General features: G+C 37.2%; 1 protein-coding gene across 2 annotated transcripts; it reads left to right on the top strand.

Annotated features, from left to right (window-relative positions):
- The first annotated feature begins 240 nt into the window (after positions 1-240).
- On the top strand, positions 241-2,891 carry LOC122001907. 2 transcript variants are annotated; one of them, XM_042556890.1, is made up of 3 exons: positions 241-398; positions 783-2,456; positions 2,745-2,891. In XM_042556890.1, the coding sequence occupies exon 2, from the start codon at positions 874-876 to the stop codon at positions 2,452-2,454; it is 1,581 nt and encodes a 526-aa protein (XP_042412824.1). In that variant the 5' UTR covers positions 241-398; positions 783-873; the 3' UTR covers positions 2,455-2,456; positions 2,745-2,891. The 2 variants fall into 2 exon arrangements, with proteins under 2 accessions (XP_042412824.1, XP_042412823.1); XM_042556889.1 differs by lacking the exon at positions 2,745-2,891 and having other exon boundaries at positions 783-2,674.
- The last annotated feature ends 7,331 nt before the right edge of the window (positions 2,892-10,222 follow it).

Here is a 10,222-nt window from a genome sequence, read left to right as displayed (position 1 = left end):
AAATTGAATAGAGAAGCTTGTGTCTGATAGCGTATTTGCCTCATCACCACAAAATTCTTTTGTTTTTTAACAAAAAATAAATAAATAAATAAATCAAGGGTTGAGAATATCCGTCACCATAATTAATAAAATAATAAAGGCTGTAATGAACGACCAGGTCATACAGCTAGTTAGGGACCGTGTCGTCACCGTTAGTTAACGGCAAACTCTGGTCTCATCCAGTGAAGGCCGGGCCCGGAAGCCCGCTGGTTTATTAAACGGCACCGTCACTGTGCTCGTACCTTCCTCCCCTCTTGCGATCCCTCGCTCTAATGGAGGCGGCGTCCGCAGCGGAAGCGTTGAGATTGGTTTGTTCTTTCAGCATTCGGACGCTTTTCAGCTCCTTCTAGCGCCAAAAGGTATGCTTTTGAATGAAATTTGATCTTTTTTGGGGTTTGAATAGGAGTTGATGTAGCTTCGGCTTGATGCGAGGAGAGGCTTAGGGTTAGAATAAGAGTTGATCTGTATTGGGGGTTCTCCGGCTTCATCTGTTGTTCTGTTGGTAGAATTCGCTTCGTTGTCCTTTGTTTTACCGGGCTGCAGACTATTCTTAGGTTTCAAGTTAGATATGAAAGTTCGCTCTTTTTTTTTTTCTTCTTTGATGCGAGGAATTGGCTAAAGTTTGGATTTTGTTGTTCATGAGCGGATAAATGAAAAGGGATTTTGGTTGTAATGAATGGGATTGTGATTTATTATTATTATTATTTTTTATGTATATTGGATGCTTCTGCTGGATCTTGTAGATCTCGAATCCCACCTGGTAGGCTGGATTGGAAGGTGAAAGGGGGTAATCTTGAAGAGGAAGAGACAGATAAGGGCGAGCAAGAACACACTATGGGCGAGTCCATCCTAACCACCCTGTCCATGGAGAACCACCACCTCCATCACTTCCCCTCCACCCTCCTCTCCATGGACACTGCAGGCCTGCCGGGGATGGCCATCTCCCCTCCTGAAGACAGTGACCGTGAGCTCTCTGTTATCCACCAGCATCATCAGGGTGCTCTTTCCAGCCCTCCGGACATCAATCTTCCTCTCTTAGTCGACCAATCCTCTCCGCTGCAGGCTTGGGACCCTGACCCTATGGATATGTTGGATGTCAGCCTCGGCACACAGATCTGTGAGGCTGATGCTCTCCTTAACCTCCCCAAGGCTGGAAGCATTGCTAGTGCTGCTGGAGCTCGTAAGTGCGCCAAGAGAGGGGACAGCATATGGGGTGCATGGTTTTTCTTCAATTTTTATTTCAAGCCTGCGCTTGTAGAGAAATCCAAGTGCAAGATTGTCCGGGATGCAAATGGTGTCTCAGGGTTTGACAAGTCTGACCTCCGTCTCGATGTGTTTCTTGTCCAGCATGACATGGAAAACATGTACATGTGGGTCTTCAAGGAGAGGCCGGAGAACGCACTGGGAAAGATGCAGTTGCGAAGTTACATGAACGGGCACTCACGCCAAGGAGAGCCTCAGTTTCCTTTCAGTGTTGATAAAGGATTCATGCGATCTCACCGGATGCAGAGGAAGCAGTATAGAGGGTTATCCAACCCACAGTGCGTCCATGGGATTGAGGTGGTGAGGTCACCAAACCTTTCAGCCTCTATAGAGGCTGATCGCAAGAAGTGGATGGAGCTCACTGGAAGGGACCTCAGTTTCTCGATACTTCCCGAGTCTATTGATTATGAATCATGGAGAACTCTTCCGAGCACAGATTTTGAGCTCGAGAGGCCTCCCCCTCCTCTGAAGAATACATCACAACCCACTTCAAGGAAATTGCTTAATGGTTCTGGACTCAATTTGTCAACCCAGCCATCAAATCATGCAGGGGGAGATGGCATGGATCTTTCCCCGGTTTGTAGCAAGCGCAGAAAGGACTTCTTTTCCCATGTAGGAAATGAGGATTGCAATTTGTCTGGTAATCCATATTCAGATAGGCCTCAGGATATGGAAGTTCGTCCAGCTGAGCTTTCATGGGCAAATGAGTTCGCAGGTGTTATGAGACATGCCTGTGGCCCAGTGACTGCTGCGAAAACCATCTATGAGGATGGAGAAGGATACTTGATCATGGTTAGCCTGCCTTTCTCTGATCAGCAACGGGTGAAGGTATCCTGGAAAAACAATCTTACACATGGAATAGTAAAGATATCCTGTGTCAGTATTGCTCGGATGCCTTACATAAAGCGGCACGATAGGACATTCAAACTGACAGATCCTTCCCCTGAGCATTGCCCTCCAGGAGAATTTGTGAGAGAAATACCACTACCTACACGGATTCCCGAAGATGCAAAGCTCGAAGCCTACTACGATGAATCAGGCACCGTATTAGAGATTATGATTCCTAAGCATAGCGCTGGCCCTGAAGAACATGAAGTTCAAGTGTGTATGCGCCCTCCTCATCTTGGTGCCAATGACCTTATGTTGACATGATGGTCAGTAATTATTGTGCTTTTGTTTGGTTGCCATGGTCAATTTTTCATTGCTTACTAACTTTATCTCATCAAAAGGCATTGATGGAATGAAAAGCTCATCCTTATTATTGAGCTTCTCTTGCAACTTTGTTTGACCGGCTCGTTGTTTTGTGTTACTTATAGTCGGTATACAAACCAGTATCATTCAAAAATTAGCAAATTAATCAGAAGTTTAGATACGTTTGCCTTAATTTATTGTTTATGCAGAGAAACTCAGTCACAGATTTTTTTTTCCTCGTGTGTTTGTAGGATTAGAGATCTCCAGCCTTTCATCCGTGTAAAATGGCTATTAGTCGTAATTACTGGGACACTTGTAGATTATGAAAATAATGGTGATATCTTCTGCAGTGTACTAAGAAAACTGTTTTCTCAAGTTTATTTAGTTACTTGCACTGACCGTCTGTGCTGTTGACTTTGTTGTTTGATTTGATAAGATAGAAGTAATATTTAATGTCTTCCATTATATTGATGAATTATGCAACACTTATAAGGGCTTTAGAACCAAGAGAAGTTCATTTTTTACAAGTAACTTCTCTTGTACTTCTTTATATTCATATCTTGGAAAGAGAAAGCGATGTAAAGAAGGTTTCTCGGAGAAGATTTGTTAGAGGATTTTTAAGGAGCGACTCATAATGAATTAGTAGGTATTCGAATCATGTTAACCCTTTTATAATTGCGCCCGCACTTCTAGCATGTGGAATCAAAGTAGGTGCTCCAGGATTGTGGACCGAACATTCAACAGAGATGGCATACTACTTCAACCTTCCAGCGCCAGCATAAGATGACGTTCCATCTGTATGAGGACCACTTTGAATGTTGGATGATTGTTAAGAAAGGTTTCCAAGTTCTAGGGAATAATATTTGAAAAAAAAAAACAGAAAGGGACTAATGAACAAATCCAAGAAACGCATTGAGGACAAGATGGTGAAACTCAATGAAAATTCTTTGTCAATGTATGAATCTCCGAGAAAAGCATGGAGGAAGAGCGACAAGTTGTTGACGACAAAGTTCCCTCTTCGGTCAGAGTTATCAAGTTCGCCAAAACCCGTAGAAGATGAAAGCATGCTAAATTAAAGAGGGCAAAAATCAAAAGGATTCTACTTTAATTTTTTTTTTTATCAAAAGGATGTTCTACCCATCAACGCGTCATGTAAAATGATCTAATTGTCATTTACTATTAATTTTTGTTTATATTTTTTGTTTAAATCTTGAATCAGAGGTGAATCAAGGGTATGTTTAGTAACTATGAATTCATATCTGTTACATAGTTATAATAATTATGATTTTATAATTATTACATAATTATAATAATTATGAAATGGTAGAATAGTTGTTCAGAAAAGATAATTATAAAAATAACATAGTGGATCGTAGTTAAGTAATTGTACATGAATGAGTGTTCTTTTGATAAATATCTAAATGGGGCCTTATGACCCCTTGAAAAAAAAAAATGCCAAAAAGGTAAAGTCAAATCTAGTGAAGTCATCACTTCGAGAACCAAAGTGAGAGAGGGCCATTACAAAACTAATTGCACTCAAGTAAAAATAGATAAATAAATTTTCAGGTGAACGAAAAAAACAGGAAGGAGAATATATAAGAGAAATAAATTTTATAAATGAAAGGAGAAATTAGTTTTATAAATGAAAGGAGCAAGGATATCACATGAAAGTTTACTTGAAAGGAAACTCCAAGTAAAGCTCCAAAGAAGGTAAATATTGCGGTAACAACTTCTCACTTTACTCCTAACTTACATAATTTAATTGAATGCATTTCCTTTTAATTATGAATCTTTGAAAAAAAAATGAACTGTGTAGAGTGAAATTCATATTTAAATCGTCTTTATGCATGGTAAGCATAAAAACCCTAAGTTTAAGATGTCAGTGCAATCAGACCCAACTTGATTTTAATAGATCAAAGTTTGTATTTTGATATTTATGAAATATAGTTTTATTTATAGGATTCGTTTGTTTGGTAAGTGTTGAAAGCTCAAACAAAATCAAACAAGATAGAATATTTGGTTGTGACATAAGTCCAAGTAGATCAAATAAGATGAGATGATTGGGTGTTTGTGTAGGTACAGAAGGAATGCATGCTTAGTAATGATAAAAATCTAAGTAGATCAAGAAGAATTAGATGCTTGACAGTGATGAAGTCTAAGAAAGCCAAAGAGAATTGGATGTTTAATTAGCAAGTAATGAAGTTCTTGATAGGTTAAGATTGATCGAATACTAAGTAAAGATGAAGTCTCGAGGAGTAACTGTTAGATCGAAAGCGCTAGAGGGAGGTGAATAGCACTCGTAACTTTCACTTTCATTTCGGAAGACTATGAGTAAAACGCAACGGAAAATTAAATGACAATTGAAAACACAGACACCAAGATTTACTTGGTTCAGAGCCTGTGGCGACTCCTACTCCAAGGTCCACGCTCGTTGAATATTTACTTTGGACAATCACTATAAGCTCGGAAATTTACAACTTGAAATACAAATTAAAGCAGTAATGAAATTATACCAACAACAGAAAATACAGAATTTAAAGTTTCGGGTCGTCGGTGTCTTGTCACAGCTTTGTCGGATCGTCCTTTAAGCAGCACACGGAATAATGATTGCACGTTTGTTGTTGTTTCTGACTGCTGCTTCGAGACCTGCTTATAAAGCCTGTGGAGGGAACCTCCAATACCATGGAGGGTGCCCTTAGCCTCGCTAAAAATGCAACGTCAATAAGCCTTGACCACTTCACGGCTTATCCGCTTGAGAGCGCCTCCAACTGCATGGAGGGCGCCCTCGCGCCAGTGTCCAGGGCGCCCTCAAGCTCCATGAGGGTGCCCTCGTGCCTTGCTGCGAGATTGCTTCTCCAGGTCACCCGAAGCGCCTCCAAACTCCATGGAGGGCGCCTCGGGTACTGTTCATCCGAGGAAAACATGTTTAATTCGCTTCCTGCAAAATACGTTAGTTCAAGAAACTAACCATACCCTGAAAAACAAAGTTAGCACAATATAGACATGATAAATAACATATTTGACAGTCTTCAAACTGTCCGATTTTGACTTCGGATTTTCATCCGAAAATCCTAGGTCGAACCGACGCCGACTGTTCCCTCACCGGGGAACGTGTCCTCACATACTCCACTCAGGAGAGTATACCTGTTGCCAGACCAGTCCTCCAAACCGATTAGATTTTTGCTCAGCGCCCGTGGCTCCAGGACTTTCTACTAGACGTTCGCTCCACCACTCGTCCAGTTTTCCACCTGGTTCATGATATCAGGACTTTCCACCTAGGGTTACTACCCCCTAGGACTTTTGTCTAAAGCCCTCGACCCACCAAGACTTTCTGCCTAGGGCTACCACCCCCTAGGAGCTAGGGTTACCACCCCCTAGGGTTTTCCACCTGCCTAACCGCAACTAGGACTTTTGCCTAAGTACCCGTAAGACTTTCCTGCAAACTCATTCAAACACGTTCAACCACAAATAACCTTAACTTTGAACTCTTTGCCATTATCAAAAATTAGGTTCGATCATCGGATGATTCTCGCACCAACAATAACCTCTAAGTAAGTAAAAGTTCTAACTAGTTAAGGTTGACAAAAGGCTAGACAAGTAAAAGTTATAGTAATCAAGGTTGATTGGATAATAATAAAAGTCGAAATCTCAAAGGTCATGCATGCTTTTAGCATTGAAAGTTTTAGTAAGTCAAGATTGACTTATACTATATATATGAGGAAGTCCTGAAGATATAGGGTCCTTTGCATAATGATGATTCAACCTTAGAGTTGTTGCAATCAAAATATCAATTGACTATTACATTAAATTGATTGGTGGATGAGTCGACTTATAAAATATTCACATGATTGATAAAAATAGGCTTTGGGGTTTATGGTTTGGTTTAGTAGACTAAAGTGAAGTTATGACTAAGTTAACCAAATATCAAACATAAACAAATAAAATGCTTCTATTCGAGTAGGAGTCGAAGGCTCCGAACCAAGTAAAATCAACTTGTGTTAGCGTTGTTTGTTTCTTCCATTTTCCACTGCGTAAGTTAGTTTTAATTCAAATTTTTCAACGGTCACTATTCACCCCCTCCCCCTAGCATTCTTTTCGATCCTACAAGTGGTATCAGAGCGGGTACTGCTCTAAATTGGTGCAACCACCAATCAGCCAAGGGAGTGATTTTTTTTTCTCTCTTTCGGATTTTGAGCTTTTTCGATATAGTCCAGACTGGTATAATTACCTTTTTGACTAAATTTTTTTCATTGTAAACGACTCTGAATTGGTGCAACGCCAAACGAGTCTTAATATTTTTTTCTTCTTCTCCCACACTACAAATCCAAGACCTAGCCTTGGGATTTTTTTGTCTTTTTCTCTTTTGTGTGCAAGGTTCATGGCCAAAAACGAGGGATACTCTACCTACATCCTCCCCTCTTTAACAATGATGACTCTCTATATTGGAAGAAATGGATGGAGGTGTACCTGAAGACCAACTTCAACCAATGGTTCAGTGTCACCAAAGGATACAAGGTGCCCGTCGACAATGCCAGAATTCCAATGGATCCAAAAAATTAGAATCCGAAAATGAAGAAGAGGGCTCATATCGACTTCAAAGCTCTCAACACAATCAAGTATGAGCTAACGAAGGAAGAACTGACTGCGTCGGCCCACATGAAAATGTGAAGGAGCTATGGGACAAACTCATAGAACTGCACGAGGGAACCAACGGTGCAAAGGTAACAAAAAGGGATATGTTTTTAAATAAATTATTTAACATAAAAATATAGGAAGGAGAATCTACGAGTCAACTACATGTGAGGATAAAGGGCATCCTCAACAGATTTCACAAAATCGGCCACTAGATAGAGAACCGCGATCTTATAAGGTACGCACTAAACGTATTTCCTCAAAATGCACTGTGGGCATCCATCGTGGATGCCTATAAAATTTTAAGGAATATGTCTGAATTAAAACTAGATGAGTTGTTTTGTGAACTTGAACTCCATGAATAGACTAACTCAAAGCAGGTCGAGAAAGGTATTACTCTTTTTGTAGGTCCCTCAAAAGAAGCTAAGCACAATCACAAACCAGAGCCAAAATATGAATCTAACTTAGAAGATGAAGAAGAACAACTCATGAGCATGGTCAGAAAAATATTCACAAGAAGAAAGAACAATTTCTCAAAGAAGGACCTACAAAAGGTAATCAAATTAAGTGACTCGAAGGCAAAGATCACATGCTACTGTTGCAACAAGAAAGGACACTATAAGAACGAGTATCCGAAAATGAAAGACGACAAACCCAAATCAACTAGAAAGAAAAAAGGCACTCAGGGCGATGTGGGATGAGTCATCCTCAGAAAAATCGGATGTTGAAGATCAGAAGCATCACAATTACCTTGCATTGATGGCAACGGAATCGGAATCAGAAAGCGAGTCCGAGGATGAATCAAGCCACAAGTCCGCACTCATTTCTGAAGGTTCAAACGAGCTATCCTCAGTCTTAACCTCCAAATTTTTTAGAATAATTGAATGCTTAAACAAAAAATTAATTAAATATGAAAAAAAAATGAATCACTTCTTGAGGAAAATCAATGCCTCAAAGAAAAAATTAAAAATTAAAATCCAAATCAAGATATAAAACTTGAGGAGGAAAACACAAATTTAAAAAAATGAAATTAATAATCTTAAAGGATTATTAGAATCCTTCACAACTAGATTAAAAAACTTGAATTTAATTCTTAAAACCCAAAAAGCTGTATATAATAAGTTTGGGCTCGGATACAAGTCCAACTCAACAAATAAAATATTTATATCACTCATAAGCCAAAATAAAAATCTAATTAAAACTTGGCTTCTAAAAGCATGTCTAACCACACAAGTAGGACTCAATCAATTCTATGTGCCCAAACACGAAATTCATTACATAAATCCATCTAAACTTAACCCAAACCAAAATCTCAAATGTAAAACAAAATCAACTAAACTAAATCCAAATAAAAAAATAATTTAAATCAAATAACTACAAAACCAACTCAAACTCAAATTATCATCAAGTTCATTATAACTATAAAAGTAATCGACATAAACCTAAAACCTAAAATAGAAAGTTTAATAATTCAGGGGGAGGCTCCAAATTTGTTGACACCTCTAAAATAATAGGTTACCCGATAGGGTAATTAGGATTAGATTAAAAAGAGACAAAAGTTTAACTTGAAAAAATAACACTGAAAAAGTTTTGGATGATAGTAGGTTAGGGAAACTCTGTCTATGCATGTCTAGGAAGATATGGCTTTGACCTGGTGCATTTGGTTTAGTGAAACTAACTGAAGCTACCCTTTACCAATCCTAGCTAGTTAGACCAAAATTTTATTATTAAGTTCAGTAGATAGGACTATTTGGAAAACCTCGAAGGTGTGATTACTCTAATGATGTCCAAGTGACTCACCACAGCTTAGAAGTTTATCCAAAAAATATCTATTTGTTGAACCCAAATCTAAATTTGAATCTAACACAAGTTAAACCAAACCTTAAAATTCAACTTAACCCATCTCACAAAACCATAGGATCCCTTTGTTTGAAAATTTAGACTGGTGAGATGAATAAGGATAATTTAAAAGTAAACTAAAATAAATCTAAATAATTAAACTGAAATCAAATAATTAATTCATTAAAACTATTTGCAAATAAGTTTAAAGATATTTCTTGTGACTGAAAAATCTTAGATAAGGGGGAGGATATTTATTTGGATAATTTTTAAATTCTAAGGAAATTATTTATGTTTTCTAAAAATTTCCTATTTCGTTAGTGTTCTAAAATTTGTTTTGCCCTTAGCCTAGATCAAACCCCTAGAAAACATGATCCTATAGATCTAGGAATTGAGCATCTCACAAACATACTACGTTACCCTGATTGTGTATGTATAAACATAGAATGATGTGAGATGCATAGATATTTTGCCTGGACTTCAGATGCTTATATCAGTGCATCAACATAAGTCTGGGCAAAAAATACAACAGTACATTTATCAAATCAAGTAGTCCTTTTTCAGGAAATATCTAATTAGACATAAATACGTGATTTGACTAACTAGGTAAACACCGTTTTCTTTTGATAGTTAATTAGTAACCAAGAGTTAGACAGTTAAGGACTAATAATAGATAAAATATTTAACTAAGCTTTTATTACTACTACTCTTCTTAAATTCTTATCTCAGTTAGTTTTCTAACCTAAGTTAACTTAATCTTTGACTTAATCAATTACTAACTCAAATTAATCTTCGATTAATTAATTAATAAAATTAACTCAAAATAACCTTTAAACTTAAATTTATTAATCCTCAAGTTAATCAATTTAGTTAACCATTAATTAAATTCATACTTTTTCTTAAATCAATCTTTAATTAACTTCTTAAGATAATTAATCTTCAAAATTAATTCTAAACTATGTTAATTAACTTAAGTTTTAACTTAATTTTACGACTTGAAATTAGCTTATAACTTACACTAATGTGTTCTTAAACAACTTATTTAACTTAAATTAATCTCTTAATTTAATCAATTTTTAAAAAAACCTACTTAATTCTTAACTTAAATTAAAGAATCGACCTAATTATCTCCTAACTTATTTAACAAATCTATTAAAACTATTAGTTAAAATCCTTAACCTTAATTAAAATTTTAAAACAACTATATTAACCATTTTAACTTAATCATTTTTAATCTCCAATTCGACTTAATACCTAA

This window comes from Zingiber officinale, chromosome 7A (genome assembly GCF_018446385.1).
Source record: "Zingiber officinale cultivar Zhangliang chromosome 7A, Zo_v1.1, whole genome shotgun sequence".
Classification (NCBI taxonomy): domain Eukaryota; kingdom Viridiplantae; phylum Streptophyta; class Magnoliopsida; order Zingiberales; family Zingiberaceae; genus Zingiber; species Zingiber officinale.
Note: the sequence above shows the minus strand (reverse complement) of the source record. Positions and strands in the feature narration are given on the sequence as shown.

Excerpts from the sequence above, each read along its gene's own strand:
- LOC122001907 (XM_042556890.1), top strand. The coding sequence starts at position 874 with ATGGGCGAGTCCATCCTAACCACCCTGTCCATGGAGAACCACCACCTC.